Source organism: Panicum hallii, chromosome 1 (assembly GCF_002211085.1).
Source record: "Panicum hallii strain FIL2 chromosome 1, PHallii_v3.1, whole genome shotgun sequence".
NCBI lineage: Eukaryota > Viridiplantae > Streptophyta > Magnoliopsida > Poales > Poaceae > Panicum > Panicum hallii.
This window is the reverse complement of record NC_038042.1, coordinates 41,886,979-41,904,583: the sequence shown is the minus strand read 5'-3', so window position 1 is coordinate 41,904,583 and position 17,605 is coordinate 41,886,979. Positions and strand designations below refer to the sequence as shown.

Genomic DNA, 17,605 nt, shown 5'->3' with positions numbered 1-17,605 from the left:
TGGCTCCGTTCCATGCCTCATTTCATAGGGAAGCCCAAAGTGGCTCTATTTCATTCTATTTCACTTCCTAGCACTTCCTATCATTTAATATCCATCCCTTTGGTCTTATTGACATAAGAGATGTCATTTATAGTCTATCTCTTTCTATATATGGAAAGTCAAGAAATTCTCATTGAAACATCGAGAAATTGTGCATATAGAAAACTCTAAAGAAAGAAAAAAAGGAGACCCTTGCCATGATTTTCAAATCTTTTCTACTTAGTAGTCTAAGTTTCTCGATGAGGATAATTAATTCGGTCGTTGTGGTCGGACTCTATTATGGATTTCTGACCACATTCTCCATAGGTCCCTCTTAGATCTTCTTTCTCCCATCTTGGGTTAGGGAAGAAGGAGATATTCGCGACTACTGGCGGTTTCATTATGGGGCAGCTCATGATCTTCATATCGATCTATTATCCACCTCTTCATCTATTCTTTCTTAGCTAAACGGGTGGAAGATCCATCCAATTTGGTTATATCATGGACTCGAAAAACGGATCTGAATGTGACTGAAATGCACGATCTTCACAGGTATCACTTTTCATGATACCTAAACCTAAAAGGTGGAATAGCGATTTTCGAACCATTTCCTATAAGAGAATGGTTTCCATTACTTTGAGAAATTGATTCTATATCAAACTATAGCTATTGCATTAAAGAAGAAAAGAAACTAATAGAAGTCGAACACGCAGAATGGTAGTGAATAGAGAAAAAGATTCTTCTGATTTCTTGTTCCTGAAAATATTCTATCTATCTCCTAGACGCCGTAGAGAATTGAGAATTTTCATGTCTTTCAAATCTCATACTCATAATTGGAAAGTTACGGAAGGAGATCCATCATTTTGCAATGAAAACAACATAAAAAACTCTGGACAATTTCGAAATCAGACCAAGCGTCTTAATACATATGCAAAAAAATTTATTATTGGCCCACCATTGATTACAAGATTTAGCTTTTATGAATCGCTATTGGTTTGATACGAGTAATGACAGTCGTTTCAGTATTTTAAGGATACAGATGTATCCACAATTCATTTAGAGTAACTTAATAGCCTATTTCTTATACTATATCTCTATCCCGTGAAATTCTCGAGCCGAAAGATGGATGCATATGCTGTGTTTCATTTTGCTAAATGATAGCAATTAAATGCTATATCAATTCTATAAATTGGATATAGCAATAAATCAGCAAAATTCTTTTATTTTAGATAGAAGAAATGTTTCTTCTATCTAAAATAAAAGAATGTACCCTTCTATCCAAATCCAATTTGCATCGATACAATAAATCCAAATTCCAAATTCCAGCAGTAGATGAATAATTGCAAATTTTTGTGTGTACGAGATTAGAATAACTTCAAAATAATTGACATAATTTTTTATTCTTCCTGATCAGAAAAATACATGAAAAAGAAAGGAGGTAGAATTTTTTTTTGATTTATGGTTAAAGAAGAAAAACAAGAAAACAGGGGTTCTGTTGAATTTCAAGTATTCAGTTTCACCAATAAGATACGGAGACTTGCTTCACATTTGGAATTACACAAAAAAGATTTTTCATTGGAAAGAGGTCTACGAAGACTTTTGGGAAAACGTCAACGTTTGCTGGCTTATTTGGCAAAGAAAAATTGAGTACGTTATAAGAAATTAATCAGTCAGTTGGATATTCGGGAGAAGTAATTTAATCGTTCGAATTTTTTCTTATTTTATTAGTAGTCTTAGATTTTGCATTTTGATGAGCCTCGTTTTGAGGAATTCATGGAATAATCCATTTTCATGGAAAAAAGAATAAGAACAAGGATACGAGTCCACCGCTTACAAGAAAAGATCTCATGATAGTCAATATGGGCCCTCAACACCCATCAATGCATGGTGTTCTTCGACTGATCGTTACTCTCGATGGTGAAGATGTTATTGATTGCGAACCCATATTAGGGTATTTACACAGAGGAATGGAAAAAATCGCGGAAAACAGAACTATTATACAATACTTGCCTTATGTAACACGATGGGATTATTTAGCTACTATGTTTACAGAAGCAATAACGGTAAATGCACCAGAATTCTTGGAGAATATTCAAATACCCCAAAGAGCCAGCTATATTAGGGTAATTATGTTAGAATTGAGCCGTATAGCTTCTCACCTGTTATGGCTTGGACCTTTTATGGCGGATCTCGGGGCACAGACTCCTTTTTTCTACATTTTTAGAGAGAGAGAATTGATATATGATCTATTTGAAGCTGCTACAGGTATGCGAATGATGCATAATTACTTTCGCATCGGAGGAGTAGCTGCTGATCTACCTTATGGATGGATGGATAAATGTTTAGATTTCTGTGATTATTTTTTACGAGGAGTTGTTGAATATCAACAACTTATTACACGGAATCCTATTTTTTTAGAACGAGTTGAAGGAGTCGGTTTTATTAGCGGCGAAGAAGCTGTAAATTGGGGCTTATCGGGCCCAATGTTACGAGCTTCTGGAACACAATGGGATCTTCGTAAAATTGATCCTTATGAGTCTTATAATCAATTTGATTGGAAAGTACAATGGCAAAAAGAAGGAGATTCGTTAGCTCGCTATTTAGTACGAATCGATGAAATGAGGGAATCCATAAAAATTATTCAACAAGCTGTAGAGAAAATTCCGGGAGGACCTTATGAGAATTTAGAAGCCCGACGCTTTAAGAAAGCAAAGAATTCCGAATGGAATGATTTTGAATATCGATTTCTTGGTAAAAAGCCTTCGCCCAATTTTGAATTATCAAAGCAAGAGCTTTATGTAAGAGTAGAAGCTCCAAAAGGTGAGTTAGGAATTTATCTGGTAGGAGATGATAGTCTTTTCCCCTGGAGATGGAAAATTCGTCCACCTGGTTTTATTAATTTGCAAATTCTTCCTCAGCTAGTTAAAAAAAATGAAATTGGCTGATATCATGATGATATTAGGTAGTATAGATATCATTATGGGGGAAGTTGATCGTTGAAATGATAATAGAGGTAGAAACTATCAATTCTTTTTCGAAATCGGAATTATTAAAAGAAGTCTACGGACTGATATGGATTCTACCCATTTTGACCCTCCTACTGGGAATCACAATACAAGTACTCATAATTGTGTGGTTAGAAAGAGAAATATCCGCATCGATACAACAACGTATTGGTCCTGAATATGCTGGCCCCCTGGGACTGCTTCAAGCTATAGCAGATGGAACTAAGCTACTTTTAAAAGAGGATATCCCTCTGTGCGTAACGAAGTGCTTGACGCACGTTCGGATGGTTGCTGCGCTCGAGTATGGCCGTGACCCTAGCGATGTTGGCCACCGAAGTCCTGAAGCCCCGCTCGCTTACAGCAGCGAATTCGGCGTCATTTTCGGGTCCTCCGTGCCTCATGATCGGCGTCATTTTTGTCGCAGGCGTTGGCTGTGGCTTTGTCCTCGGAGACCGCATCAAATTCAATGATGGGCAAGTCACCATCGTCCTCGCCTTCTTCCGCCATCAGCACCTGGTGTGAGATGAGCTCCTCAGAGCTCTCATCGACTAGTTCAGTCGACCCCTCCACCACGGTGGCTAATGGCCTGCCCTCCTGAAAAGGCAAAGGCTCGAGGTGGCCCACAAGTCGATCCTCAGCCTCGAGTAGATCAGAGGGTTTCATGCCCTTCCAATGCACGAAACACCCCTCCGGGGTGGAGGTGATCATCAAACCGCTAGCACTAAAACAACCCAAAGCCCCCTGACATGCGGTGGCTTCGGGCCCTCCAAGTTGGAGCAGACAGTCCAAGTCCTTCTCTAATGCGGAGAGGGACTCGGACATGTCTGCCTCCTGGAGATCAGTGGCCAAATTGCGTAGACCGAGTCGTGATCAGTTACGCGAATCCTTAGATTGGAAAGAGTCCAACCCAAGGAAAGTTGATGCAGCGTTGTGCGCCGGAAGCAGACTCCACCTCGATCCTTGCAGCAGATGCATGAATTGACAAGTCATCGAGATCATCAACGAACTTGTCAAGGTTGCTTCGAGGACCCGCCGTGGGAGTTTTCAGCTTCATGTCGACGAGGAATCGACAGAAACTGCCTGCACCATCTGCGATGCAGACCCTCAAGCCAAAAACAAATGTCGTGCCCTGAGAGGGAACTGACCTGGTGAACTGGAAAGATGCCATCAAGTTTGCCGGTGGATCTTCGATGCACTCCCCTACTTGGGGCGCCAGCTGTCGGTGTTTTACCGGCTGCCCACCGAAGGGTATACCCAAGTATGTATGTTTAGGTGAGGAGACGCTGAGATCAGGAACTCGAAGGTGCAAGGAACACAAGATTTAGACAGGTTCGGGCCGCGAGGTGCGTAATACCCTACGTCCTGTATGGTGGTTTGTATTCCCTTGGGCGTAGAATCAGATGTTTTGAGGGGGTCCCTGCCCCCCTTATATATCCAGGAGGTCAGGGTTACATGGATCTAATCAATACGAGCTAAGGAATCATACCCGGGTATAACTCGGGTAGTTTTCTTCTGCATCAACTAGCTTTATCTCCTACTCAAACGAGTAGAAAACAACTTAAATAAGAGATAAGATGGGCTTTATCTCTTAACCTTGTTTAAACTATATTATGTACACAGCCCTGTAGCCCCGGGTCTGACACTCCCGCATCCCAATGCAGGGGGGCAAGGATCTCGTAGGCAGCTATCGGATCATATTCCGGAGTAGGCTCTCGGGAGGATTCAGATTCAAAGGAGATGGTGGAAGAAGCAGAGGAAGAGGAAGAAGCCATTGCAAGAGGAGGAAAAAATTGGGTTAGATGTGGTTGCTAATGTCTGAAGAGAAGAAGACGATTGGGAGAAAGTTGCCGGGGGTAAGTCTATAAAGGCGAAGTGGAAGGTGAATCGGCACCGTAACGGTTTCCAAGGAGCCTGATGCAGAGCAGTCACATCCCCTGAAAGTTCAAGAGGCACGCCTGTACGGATTTCGGAAGTCGAAGAGATGAGGCGATTAAAAGGGAAATGGTTTCAGAATAATTATTGCCGAAACCAGGGGGGCATATGTTATCGCCATAATTTAGGCAGGCCAGAAAGGTGGGTCGTGGAGCAAGATGGGTTTGAAGGATAGTTATAATGGGCTTGCGGATCGGACCCTTTGCAGATATGTATCTTGGGTAAACAATAAAAAAAATCGAATCATTCACCAACAACTCTCGGCGCATCGCCACCCCTGTTCTAGGGTTTCTCGGGTAAGCGCCGTGCGGCCCTGATCACGCCCTGTGTGATCGGGGCAGCATCATTCTTACTTATTTACTTTTCATGTTTCTCGTTCTGAAGCGTTGTTGATGGCGAGTAACACCAGTTATCTTGGCGTTTATAGGGTAGCATCGGCTCTTTCATGTGTTAATTATGCTTTGCTTGGTTCCTGTAAACGTCTGGCTGTCCATGTACTCGATCTCAGGTATAAGGGCAGTACTTTTCTTTGTACTTGTTTAGTAGATCTAATCTGTTACGGTTAGCCTTCGTTAATCGAGGGTTTAGTTTAATATCTGCATGATTAGGCTCTTCAAACGAATTGAATGTTCTGGCAGTGTTCTGGGTATTTTATAACAGCTTGAAAAAGGATTGTCCTGTGAATCGGCTTTTGGTTGATTTTTAGGCTTCTATTTAGATTGTTGTCTTGCTACCTTCAGCATTTGTTAGGCTCAGTTACATGTAGGATGTTCCGATTACGTAGTGAAAGCTTTAGTCGTCGTAGATTGGATTAGCTTAATGATTACAGAGCAAGATTTGTATTACCATCGGACATATTTGCTTTATTTATAGAACCGATCCGATACCCAACACAATCGGCTCTTTACAGCCGATACCGGGAATCATTCGATGAGCCGATCACGGCTCGGACTAATGTTTACACATGTCTGTGCATGCAGGAAACTAACACATAACACCTTCCTGATCAGGTACAAGGTCAGGTGCCACGCCTAGCAACCTAGAAGCCAGGGCGTGTGCCGGATTTCAGGCCGTTGACCGAGGGACCAGGACGCACCAGCAGTCCCGGGAGCCTCCCGGCTCCTCGTGTTGCCTGTCGCTACTCGCCGGTGGGTTTTGACCGACAACACCTTCACCACGTAAGCGTGCTATTTATCCCTTTGGGGTGACTGTTTCATGCTTTCCTAGCCAAACCCTAGAGATTCTGGAACTTCTTGTTTCTGGAGACCGGAACATCCGATTTCCGCCGAGGCTCAACAAAAAGAGCCTCTGCGGGCTGCATGTTCAGTGCTCAGTGTTTGGCATGGCACGTTTTCACGTCAACGCAAAGCCAAGTTAGACTATAACCGGTTGGTTCTTGTACCGCATCAATTTGAATTGCAAGAACGCCATCTGGGTAAGGAGCAAAACATTGTTCCCGTTTGGTTGATATAGTGGTGGTGCCAGCTTTGTTAGCCATGTGTTTCCTCAAAATACTTACACCGACAAAGTGACATCTTCCATTCCTTGCTGGTGCCCAATGCTCAATGTATTTATGGTTTGCAAAGAAGGATTCATAAAATAATAAAAGAATGTTGATGCTCACTTTTTCTAACAGGCCATGTTGCAAGATACAATTTCTGTGATGTTATTTGAAGTGCAAATGCTATGCATTTAACAAGATGATAACTTTTCACATGAACCTTTATCTATCTCATTCTATGCATCATTTTCAAAATATATAGTGTCTTTTGGCTGTTACTGTAGCATTAGCATGAGCATTATACTAGTATGTTATAGTATTACAACTTCGGCTGTGTGGCAGAACCAACCTGAATTATACCGGTTCAAGTACGCAAGTCCTCTCTCAAGGGCTCCAACGTACTTCAAACGGTGTAAGCCCTTGGCCTGTCGGGTAACGTCCTGATAAACCACCTAATGCAAGATCAAACAAGGTACCTCGCACGAAGGCGAGTCCAGAGATACAATCGCCAATATATTTTACATCACAGGCATTTATATCACATGAGTATTCAAAAGTAACATAAGTTCCAAACTGATGGAAATTATTACAAAACAGTTTAAGGTTTCAAGTCATGGCAGCGGAGTTTAAAACACGGTCACTGTACACGTCGCCAATCCAGACATCATGCTAAGCCCTGGCATAACATCACTCGGTATGATCAGTGTTGGCCGGGGATGGGTCCCACTCCACGGACCAACCATCGGGTAGAGGATAAGGCCATGGCATAGGCAGAGCAAAGTCTTCAGGGGAATTACCTGAATAAAAGTCACAATGCAAGACTGAGTATTCTAATACTCAGCAAGGCTTACCCGTTCATGGTATACTTAGCCATGTAACTAGACTTATAAAGGCTTTTCTGGTTATGAGTAAAGTTTACAGCTGAAAAGCAACAAAGAGTAGATCCTTAATTTCACTTTTAGCTTTCAAGTTCTATGTGATTATCCATTATAGATAAGTACCTATAGCTATTCAAGCATGGTAGAATCTTTAGCCAAACATCATCTTTGATAACCATAAAGTTGCTCTTATTACTCTATGTGGCAAAGGGATCAAGTAGTCTCAATCTCCGCGAGAAACGGACGATTCCTGAATCGAATTTCAGCCTTGCAAGGGTAAACCTAACTCACACGCTTGGAATATCCAGAGATTATTCCGAAGCAACCATTTGCCTTTCATTCCGATTCATGGATCAGATCCACCACAAGCGACTGCAGGACCATACACACATCCAATGTGCAGGACATACGTCTGTAGTGCGACTACATGACCGTACTCCTGATTGCCCGGCAACACGTATTCCCACACGTCGAAGCGAGTAACAGGAAAAACCAAATATGAGTGGTGGGAGGTATGTCCACTCCTCGGGCCGATTGGTTACTAGGCTTACCGCTTACCATATTTCGCGGCATGTGGCTAGTACTTTCAAACGCTTAACCACCGCTACCACACACTGCGACCTTAACCAAATTCACCAACACAGACGGGTATCATCTCCATTATGATACATCACCTAAATCCCGTATATCGTCCTTATATGATTACAGGAATGTAAACATTGCAATTCCTATATCGCGCGAGTGACAGAAAATCACCCGACTTCTACCGGTCCTATTAGCAGAGCATCTATGCGGTAAGGACTCAGGTACAATACATAGGTTCTTAGGATTCATGCATCTATGGTTTCATTTCATCTCCTAGACTTAATGCGAGATATAATATATAAGATTGCATAATGTAGTAATTTGAAATACTGGGTTATGCACCGGGGCTTGCCTTCTTGAGTTGGGTTGGGGGCAGGAGTGTCAAAGTTTCCGAACTTGGGTTCGGAGCTTCAGTTAAACTTCCGACGACGTTCCCGGGGTCTTCAGAAATTTCCCCTTCTTGATCCGGGATTAGTTCGTAGTCTCCGTCGGCGAGAGTAGTTGAGTCTATATGATATGCAAAGATGTAATTTAACGGATGCATATACTTTTATTTTATTTCACGATAAAGTTGCAATCCAATGAAAACATAATTTACTCATCAAATATCTCATTTACCCCTTTTACTGGGCAGTCATTTATCGGGTATAAATTAACCTAGTTAGCTACGTTAGACAACATGAGTGGTTGTTACAAAATAAACTATCATAGTACTGGGGTTGAATTTTTATTAATTATAGATTAAGCTATGCCTAAGCCATTGTAGATTTATCAAGATTTTATTTCTATAAAAATTAAGCCACAAGGATAATTAACTTTAGTATTAACCTATTAGGTATTATTTATAACTGTACATACATGCAAGATTTTGTTCTAGATTTTTGGTGTACAAGTTATACTATTTAAATTCAACATCTCAAAATATTTTCATAATTTTTTAAATGTCTAGAACTGTAGCTATTAAATATCCAGGATCAAATAGCATTATTCATGATTAAACTCATACATTATAAAAATACTATATAAATAGTAGGTTAATTATTTTTTCTAAATACTACATGTCAAAGCAAAACTAATACAATTGGTTTTACATTTTTACCATTTTTCTACTATTTACTAAGCATTTTCATAGTCTACAACTACTTAAACTTAATATTTAAATTAGAGTAGAAACTACTTAGAAATTGAAAGTCAACCTATAAGGAAAGTTGTAGATCTTAGAATAAGGAATCCAATTTTTATGATTTTTTCTTGAATTGCTATCGAATTTCAAAGTTGGCAGCAAAAATAACAAAGGGGTCCTTAATGACACTATTCCTCTGAGTCTTAAGCTTTGCAGACAGCCCCCTGGGCTTTTGCATCTTCCAGCCCGAGGTCCCTGGCCGTGGTTAGAGAGGGAGGCGGGGGGTTGACCGGCCAGTTCCGGTGACGGCGATCGCCGGCGGCGAGAGTGGAGGGGCGGGGAAGCATCACAAGGTTCTTGCGCACCTGTGGACACTCGGGATCGGGTCGGGGTGGACTGTAGCGGCAACGCGACGAGAGCAGTGCGGCCGGCGGCGGAGGTGAACGGCGGGGGTGGTGCTCCGGTGGTCGGGGGCGGCGAGGAAGGGGTCGAGAAGCTTCAAGGTGGTGTGGGGAAGCTCGGTGTGGGGCCAATTGGGGTCGAGAAAGGCCGGAGAGGGGTGCTCCACGGCGAGCGGGAGGCGGCGGCGGGCGGCGGTCGTCGGCAACGGTGCTCCGACCGGAATTCGTCGGCGTTTAGAGGCTGGTGAGCACGAGCAAGCACTGGGGAAGCTTTCTAGGGGGTTAATGGGGGCAATGGGCGGTCGACGGCGGCTGTCCACAGTGGCCAGGAGGTCACCGGAAGGGAGGAGCGGGCGGCGGAGGCGATCGGGGCTCAGGGTGCGCACGGCAAGGGGAAAAGAGATGCAAATGGATCAAGTATGAGCTGCTGGTATTGCTGAGCAGAAGGGGGAGGGAAATAAAGCAGGCACGCGCGCGGAACACGGCGGCGGCGAGGTGGCGGCCGAGCAGAGCTCCGGGCGGTCGTGGCGCGTGCAAACGAGGACAGCGGAGAGGGGAAATAGGACCGGGACAGGGGGAGAGTGACGCGTGGAGGCCGACCAGGCAGGAGGTGGAGCGGCAGCGGCAGCACAGCGGCGGCGGTGAGGTGCTCTGCACCGGCGGCAGAGGAGGCAGGGGGGGCAGAGGGGTGCTAGAGGAAGAAGAAGGAAGAGGGGGGTCCGAGGGACTTATGTGCAAAACCAAAAGAGTCTAGGGACCTCTTGGTAAAGTAAAATTTTCTGCTAATCTAAAACTCTAATGAGGAAATGACCAAAATATAAGTTGGAGAGTTTTTTAAACTCTACAACATTGCTTTAGGGTTCAAGTTCAAAAACCCAAATCATACAGCTTTACATTTTAAATTTTGAGCAAAAGTGGTATTTGAATAGGTTTTGTCCTTACTGAGGTAGATTTCATGTAATTTTGGACACAATTGCAAGTTTTCATGCAATATCATGATGACTTGTATTCTTACATTTTGGCCCTAAGTAAACTTTGAGAGTTACTTTTATACTTCAATAATTTGCATAAAAGGACGCATACTTTTGCTTTAATCACATCTAGGTCCCTGTTTTCACATAAAGACCCAAATTTCCTAGAATTTAACATATATATTGCAATTTCTTTCTTATGGTGATACAAATTTGACACCTAGTGTTACATTTTTCCTAGGTTTTGATGCTACCTCCCATTCTTACCCATTAGCACTAAAAGCCCACAATTTTTTTAAAATTACATAAATACCCTTTCTCCCTTTGCACTTAAATTTGGCACACATACACACTTCACATAAAAGTCTAATATTTATAATTCTAATTATCTGAATGTCACAGGCTGCTACAGTCACACCAAGTGCAGCGTAAGCAAAAACATCCATGTACGCCGAAAATACGAGCAACTGGAAATAAAACTTAAGATAAGACAAAAGAAAGGAAAAACTCAAGAAGCGGATATTTGGGATATATTTCGTTGCTCGGAAGTTGGTTTCAAACTAGAAAAATTGACGAGAATTAGTCCCTCTTGCGAATCCTAGCTAGCTACCAGCCTCTTACCCTTTTTCTTTTGGACCAACCAACTTCTTTGCCTTGCTGCATGTACACATTAACCGTCATGTTATTGGGTGGAGGGTGATCTGTTGGCAGCCGGTCTAATACAAATCCTAGAATCAGCCGCCATCAGATATCAAACTAGATCATATCTTTCATAATTGTGGTAGCTCCCTCTTATTCCCCTCCTCATCGTCGTACGCCCTGCTATTGTCGACCTAATCCGAAATTGCTAGACTCTTATCATGATGTCCTCGTTGCCCATTTGTTTGATCTTTGATTTCGGAGAAATAAGTGGCTCTCCCATTACTCATGGCCGATGGCGACCTTGCCGCCTCACCCGCTACCACTACTAGAGACTGTCATATGATCCAACGACTTCCTCTAAGCCTAATAAGAGCTATGAACAAATTCCTGCCGTAAAGCCTTTGGGTGATTGGAATCACATATTGGGTTTTGTATGAAATCTAGAATATGTGCAAAATTAATATAAGTCATCCTAATACTCATTTTCCTGAGAAAATTTGTCAACAGAAGATGGTAAAATTCATGTAATATTTCTGCAAATTAGTACCGTACCTCATATATGCATATGTGAGTGTGGTTGTGCATTTCCCATGCCTACATTATTGCTATGTATGAGGATCATCCGTACATTTATTTATCCCCAATTCACCATCTTTGTTACTACACTTCACATATAGGAGTATCCTACAAAGGCGCCGAAGCACAAGGACAAAAGCTATGAACCCAACACAAGGAACAATAGCTAGCGCATCACGGAGCATTGACGAAGGAGACGATCCTGTCGAGCATGGCCTTGGCCTTGCCGCCGTCGGGTTTGAAGACATAGAACACATGCCCCTCGCCCTCCGTCTCCAGCAGCTCCACCGATCCCTCCCCCTCCACGCCCCTCGCCGCGGCCACCGCCTCCGCGTACGCTCGGCCGCGCCACCTCAGGAAGTCGTGCTCCGCGGCGCACACCATGACCCGCTCGCACGCCATCGTGCCCAGCCCCGGCGCGCCGGGCGCCATCGGGTTCATCCGCGGGTCGTCCATGCCGTCCGCGTCGGGGCACGCGAACAGCCAGAGCCGCGCCCCCATGGCGCGCGCCGCGGGGTGCCGTGGCTCCCCGCCCACGGCCTCCGACCCCCAGAACCAGGGGTGGATCAGGACGGCGCCCTTGAGCCTCCGCCGCGCCCGCGCGCTGCCGCCCTGGCCCTGATGTTGTGTCTGGGCGTCGACGACGTCGGGGTGGACGGCCAGGTAGTGGCAGATGTTAGCGCCGGCGCTGTCCCCGGCCAAGAAGACGCGGTCGAGGTCGCCGTGCGCGGCGACCCACGGGTCGGCCGCGGCGAGCGTCCACTTGAGCGCGGCGAGGGAGTCGTCGTAGGCCGCCGGGAGCGGGTGCTCTGGCGCGAGGCGGTACTCGACAGAGACGCCGAGGGCTGGGCAGGCGGCCGTGAGCCTGTTCAGGAAGCGGTGGCAGCCCGGGGACGCGGCGGACTCCGCCACGAAGCCGCCGCCGTGGACGTACACGACGACCGGGAGCCTGGCGCTGGGGGCGGTGACCGCGGCCGGAGGCAGGTAGAGGCGGACGGAGTAGGCGCCGAGATGGACGTCCCTGGACTTGATGCCGGTGGCGTCGTCGAGGCCCGGCGTAACGGGCAGGGCCACGAGGGGCCGCTCGACGCGGCCGCTCTTGTAGATCCGGACGATGCCGAATTCGTGGAGGACCTCGTCGGCAGAGTCCACGCCGGATGGGGCGGTGTTGGTGGACGCCATGCACGGCCGCTGGCGATGAGATGGCTGAGCTTCCTGCTGGTGCGGGGTGATGTCGTCGTCTTGGTCTTGAGCAGCTCGATGATCTCTTGGGATCACCGGACGACACCGGCTTATAGTGTAGACGGGCGGTAGTCTCACGGCTCCTTGGGGTTGACGTGGAGCAGGTGCGCTGGAGCAGAGGTCGCCGACAAGCCGGCTACGGAGACAGCGGTGGACGGATCAGGGACACGCAGACGCCAGACTCCAAGTATGGATGCACGCCGGACACCGGCCATGCTGACATCGGTGAAGTCGTGACCTGCTTGAGTACTGCTGCTCAGACTTCAGCGTGCGATGTAGCCTCTGCCCTCTGCCCTATGGAGTCAGTGCTAAGAAATGTAGTGGCATTTCCATTTTCTCATTTTCATGGAGCACTTGACGAAAAATATACTCCAAATATAGAAAGTTTTAGAAACTTTTGTAGCTTTTTTGAAGGTCCGGTCAATATTTTTTCTAGTTTTTGAAGTCCACGCAGGAGACTCACACCAAGCGAGCGTAGGCCCAAACCTAGAAAAACAAGAGTTTTTTTAAAAAAGGGGATAAAAAATTAAAATTCGAAAAAGGGGAGCCGGATGGGAAAAATTGGGAAAATGGGTACCTCCCGCCCTTTGATCGGGTGGTAGGCGTGGGGCCGGGGACCTCCCGCCCACCCATCAGGCGGGAGGTTCCAAAAAAATTTCCAGGGGCCTCTTCACGAATAAGAAAAGTTTCTTATTCGCGAAGAGGTTCCTGAAGCAGGCGTCCCGCCCGGCCATTGGGCGGGAGGTCCCCTGGTTATGATTTTGGTTATATTTTTTTAGAATTTATGTTTCACAAACTATTTGAAATTCAGACTTTTTCAAATATAAGATTTATTCGCCATATGTCAGACCCGGGGCCACCGGGCTGGGTACGTAACGTAGTTTAAAGAGGTCTAAGAGATTAAATCCGTCTTATCTCTTATTCATCTTATTTATCTCTTATTTATTCTGTTTAAATAGGAGATAGAGCTAACCGATACAGGGGGTATCTACTCGAGACATGTTCTGGTACGATTTCTTGGCTGGTGTTGGTTAGTATCTTTGTAACCCTGGCCTCTCGGATATATAAGGGAGGTCAGGGACCCCTCTCAAAAACGGACAATCATTAGGTCATTCTATACCGAAGGCAATACAAACCATACAGGACGAAGGGTGTTACGCTCTGTGCGGTCCGAACCTATCTAAGTCTTGTGTTCCTTGCACCTTCGAGTTCCTGATCTCGGCATCTCCTCACCCAAAACTTACCACCTTGGGTATATCCCTCGGTGGGCAGCCGGTTAAACACCGACAGCTGGCGCGCCAGGTAGGGGAGCGCGTCGAAGATCCACTGGCGAGCTCGATGGCATCATTCAAATTCATCAGGTCAGTTCCCTCCCAGGGTACGACATTCGTCTTTGGTTCATGGGTCTGCATCGCAGATGGTGTGGGCAATTTTTAGCGATTCCTCGTCGACATAAAGCCAAAGACTCCCGTTGCGGATCTCCGCAGCAACCTTGACAAGTTCGTCGACGGGCTCGACAACTTGCCACTTCATGCCTCTGCAGCACAGATCGAGACGAAGTCTGCTCCAGTCTCGACTTCTTCTGGTGTTGCGACAACTTCCCCTGGTTTGGACTTGTTCCAATCTAGGGATCCGCATAACCGATCTCAACTCGGCTTGTGCAAATCGGCCACTGATCTTCAGGAGGCCAACGTCCCTGGGTCCCTCTCCATGTTAGAGAAGGACCTGGACTTGCTGCTTCAGGATGGAAAGCCTGAAGCCACCGCGTGTCGGGGGGCTTCGGGTTGTTCCGGTACCGGCGACCTCGTGGTCACCTCTTTGCCGGAAGGGCGCGTTGTGCACTGGAGGGGCATGATGCTCTCCGATTTACTCGAGGCAGAGGGTCGACTTGTGGCTCACCTCGAGCCCTTGCCCTTTCAAGAAGGCAGGCCATTGGCCACCGCGGCGGAGGGGTCGACTGAACTAGTCGATGAAAGTTCTCATGAGCTTTCCTCCCGCCAGGTGCTAATGGCCAAAGAAGGCGAGGATGGTGGGGACTTTCCCATCGTCAACTTTGAAGCAATCTCCGAAGATGAGATCACGGCCAACGCCGGTGACGAGAACGACGCCGATCGTGAGGCGCGGAGGGCCAGGAACAGGGCCCGCACAATCCGGCGGAGGAGGGCCAACGAGCGAAGGCGATCTATGCATCGCGAGCTCGACCCTGAGTTTGCCGCCGTAAGCGAGCGGGGTTTTAGGACTCCGGTGGCCAACATCGCCAGGGTAACGGCTATCCTCGAGCGCAGCCATGATCCGGAAGTGCGTCAGGCGCTCCTTTATGCACAGAGGGCCTGGATCCAGTTGGATCAGCGCAGCCCGGCGTTCACCATCAGGGAGGAGCGTTCACCGTCAGGCTCACAGCCGAACGGCGGGCGGCCGTCCTCGACTCCAGCTCAGTAACGACAACGCTCGCGGGAGCCAGGCCCCTGGCGGGAGGCGGCAGCCACCGCAAGGGGGTCAACCGCGATAGGCCAATCATCGACTTCCTCCAGAGGACTTGCGCCAGCACATCAATGAAGGTCGCGACGCGCGGACCGTGATCTCCTCCAGGCGCAAGGTCCGCGAAGAAGTCGAAACTGAAGGTACTGACTGTAGCGACCGATTCCCTGCTTTTTCTGCTCGTTTCAGCAGCTACAAATATCCAGAGGGCTTCAAACCGATCGGCATTACCAAGTACGATGGCAAGCAAGCCCCTCAGCAGTGGCTTCGTTGCTACTCCACGACCATTGAGGTCGCAGGGGGTTCGAACATTACCAAAGTCATCTATTTTCCGATGGCTTTGGACCCTGCGCCGCTCACATGGCTGGAAAGCCTTGATAGCAACTCCATCGATTCCTGGGAACGCCTCAAGAAAGTTTTCATCGACAACTTCCAGGGAGCGATTGCTTGTGCAGGTACTCGTCACAATCTTGCTCAGTGTAAGCAGGAATGTAATGAGCTTTTGCGGTCCTACACACGTCGTTTCTTCGACATCGCGCCACCATCGCCAACATCTCGGAGGACGACATCATCGATTGTTTCTACAATGGCATCACCGACCCGGGCATTTACAGGGATTTTGGGCGGAACAGGCTGAAGACTATTGCGGGCCTTCGTGATATGATGCACGATTGGTCCGAACAGGAGGAGAAGATGCGGGAGCGGTTCCCGCGGCGTCAAGATAGCAATCTGCGGCGCCCAAACGACAACCGCAACGACAAAAGCCAGCGGGACTTTTCGGGTCCACTCTGGAAACGAAAGCCAGATGATGTCATCGCGGCTATCGATCATCCTTCACGGGGCAAGAAGTCGACGACGCAGGAGGAGTTCGAGAAACTCCTGCAGAAAAAGTGCCCATGGCATCCGGGCGCCAACCACGCCGCCATTGACTGCTACCATCTTCGGAGGACGTTCAGCAACCCCGGTGGTGGAAAGAAGAATAAGAAGCCTGCTGATAAAGAACCCGAGGATGACGACCACGATGACCAGGGGCGCAACCCGAAGTTTCAGGACGCCTCGAAGGTCGTCAACGTCATCTTCGGGGGAGACAAGGATTTTTGCTCCAGGCGGGACCAGAAGCTGCTTCTTTGGGAGATTATGTCCGTCGAACTGGCGGCACCACGACCACTCCGCTGGTCGGAGGTCCCCATCTCGTTCTCTCGCGACGACCAGTGGATGAGCTTTTCGGAGCCTGATAAGTTCCCCTTGGTTCTGGACCCTGTGGTGGCAGAGGTCAAGCTCACCAAGGTCCTCATCGACGATGGGAGCGGGCTCAATCTCATCTTCATCAGCACCCTGAAGAAAATGGGCCTAGACTTCAAGGACATGTTGGTTCCCAGCAAGCCCCCCTTTTACGGCATCGTCCCAGGTAATGCGGCGCACCCGCTTGGTACGGTGGTCCTTCCAGTCACCTTCGGCACGCGGGAGAATTATCGTACTGAGTTCATCAAATTCGAGGTGGCTACTTTTGAATCTTCTTACCATGCAATATTGGGTCGTCCGACACTTGCCAAGTTCATGGCAGTGCCGCATTATGTCTATCTGCTTCTTAAGATGCCAGGACTCGGTGGAGTACTCACCCTCCGTGGCGATCTGAAGAAGTCATACGACTGCAATCAGGAGGCGATCCAATATGCTTCAACTTCTCGCGTGCCAGATGCTTCGGGACAAGTACTCACGGCCGCGCAGCAGCTTTCTCAGTCCGGGCTGGAGATTCCCTCCAAGAAGGCCAGCAAGTCGAGCATCCAGTCGACAGATGATGTGGCCCTCAAGGCGATCCAGCTCGTGGAGGGAGATTCATCTAAGACCGCCGTCATCGGCGCGGGCTTAGGTGACAAATAGGAACTCGCGCTCGTCAGCTTCCTACGGGCTAACCGAGACATATTCGTGTGGAAACCAGCGGATATGCCAGGGGTGCCCAGGAAGTTGATTGAGCATGCTCTGAATGTACACCCGAAGGCTACGCCCAAAAAGCAACGCCTGCGAAGGTTTGCCCACGATAAGCATGAGGCCATCAAATGGGAGATCGCTAAACTTCTCGCGGCTGGGTTCATTAAAGAAGTAATCCATCCAGAGTGGGTAGCGAATCCCGTTCTTATAAAGAAAAAGAATAATGAATGGAGAATGTCTGTCGACTACACCGATCTTAACAAGCACTGCCCAAAGGATCATTTTGGGCTGCCGCGCATTGACCAAGTTGTCGATTCAACGGCG

At 47.3% G+C, this 17,605-nt stretch overlaps 1 protein-coding gene across 1 annotated transcript; it reads right to left on the bottom strand.

Annotated features, from left to right (window-relative positions):
• Window positions 1-11,668: 11,668 nt before the first annotated feature.
• Window positions 11,669-13,214, bottom strand: LOC112901130 (probable carboxylesterase 2). Its single transcript, XM_025969977.1, has one exon. The coding sequence runs from the start codon at window positions 12,812-12,814 to the stop codon at window positions 11,807-11,809; it is 1,008 nt and encodes a 335-aa protein (XP_025825762.1). The 5' UTR covers window positions 12,815-13,214; the 3' UTR covers window positions 11,669-11,806.
• Window positions 13,215-17,605: the final 4,391 nt, after the last annotated feature.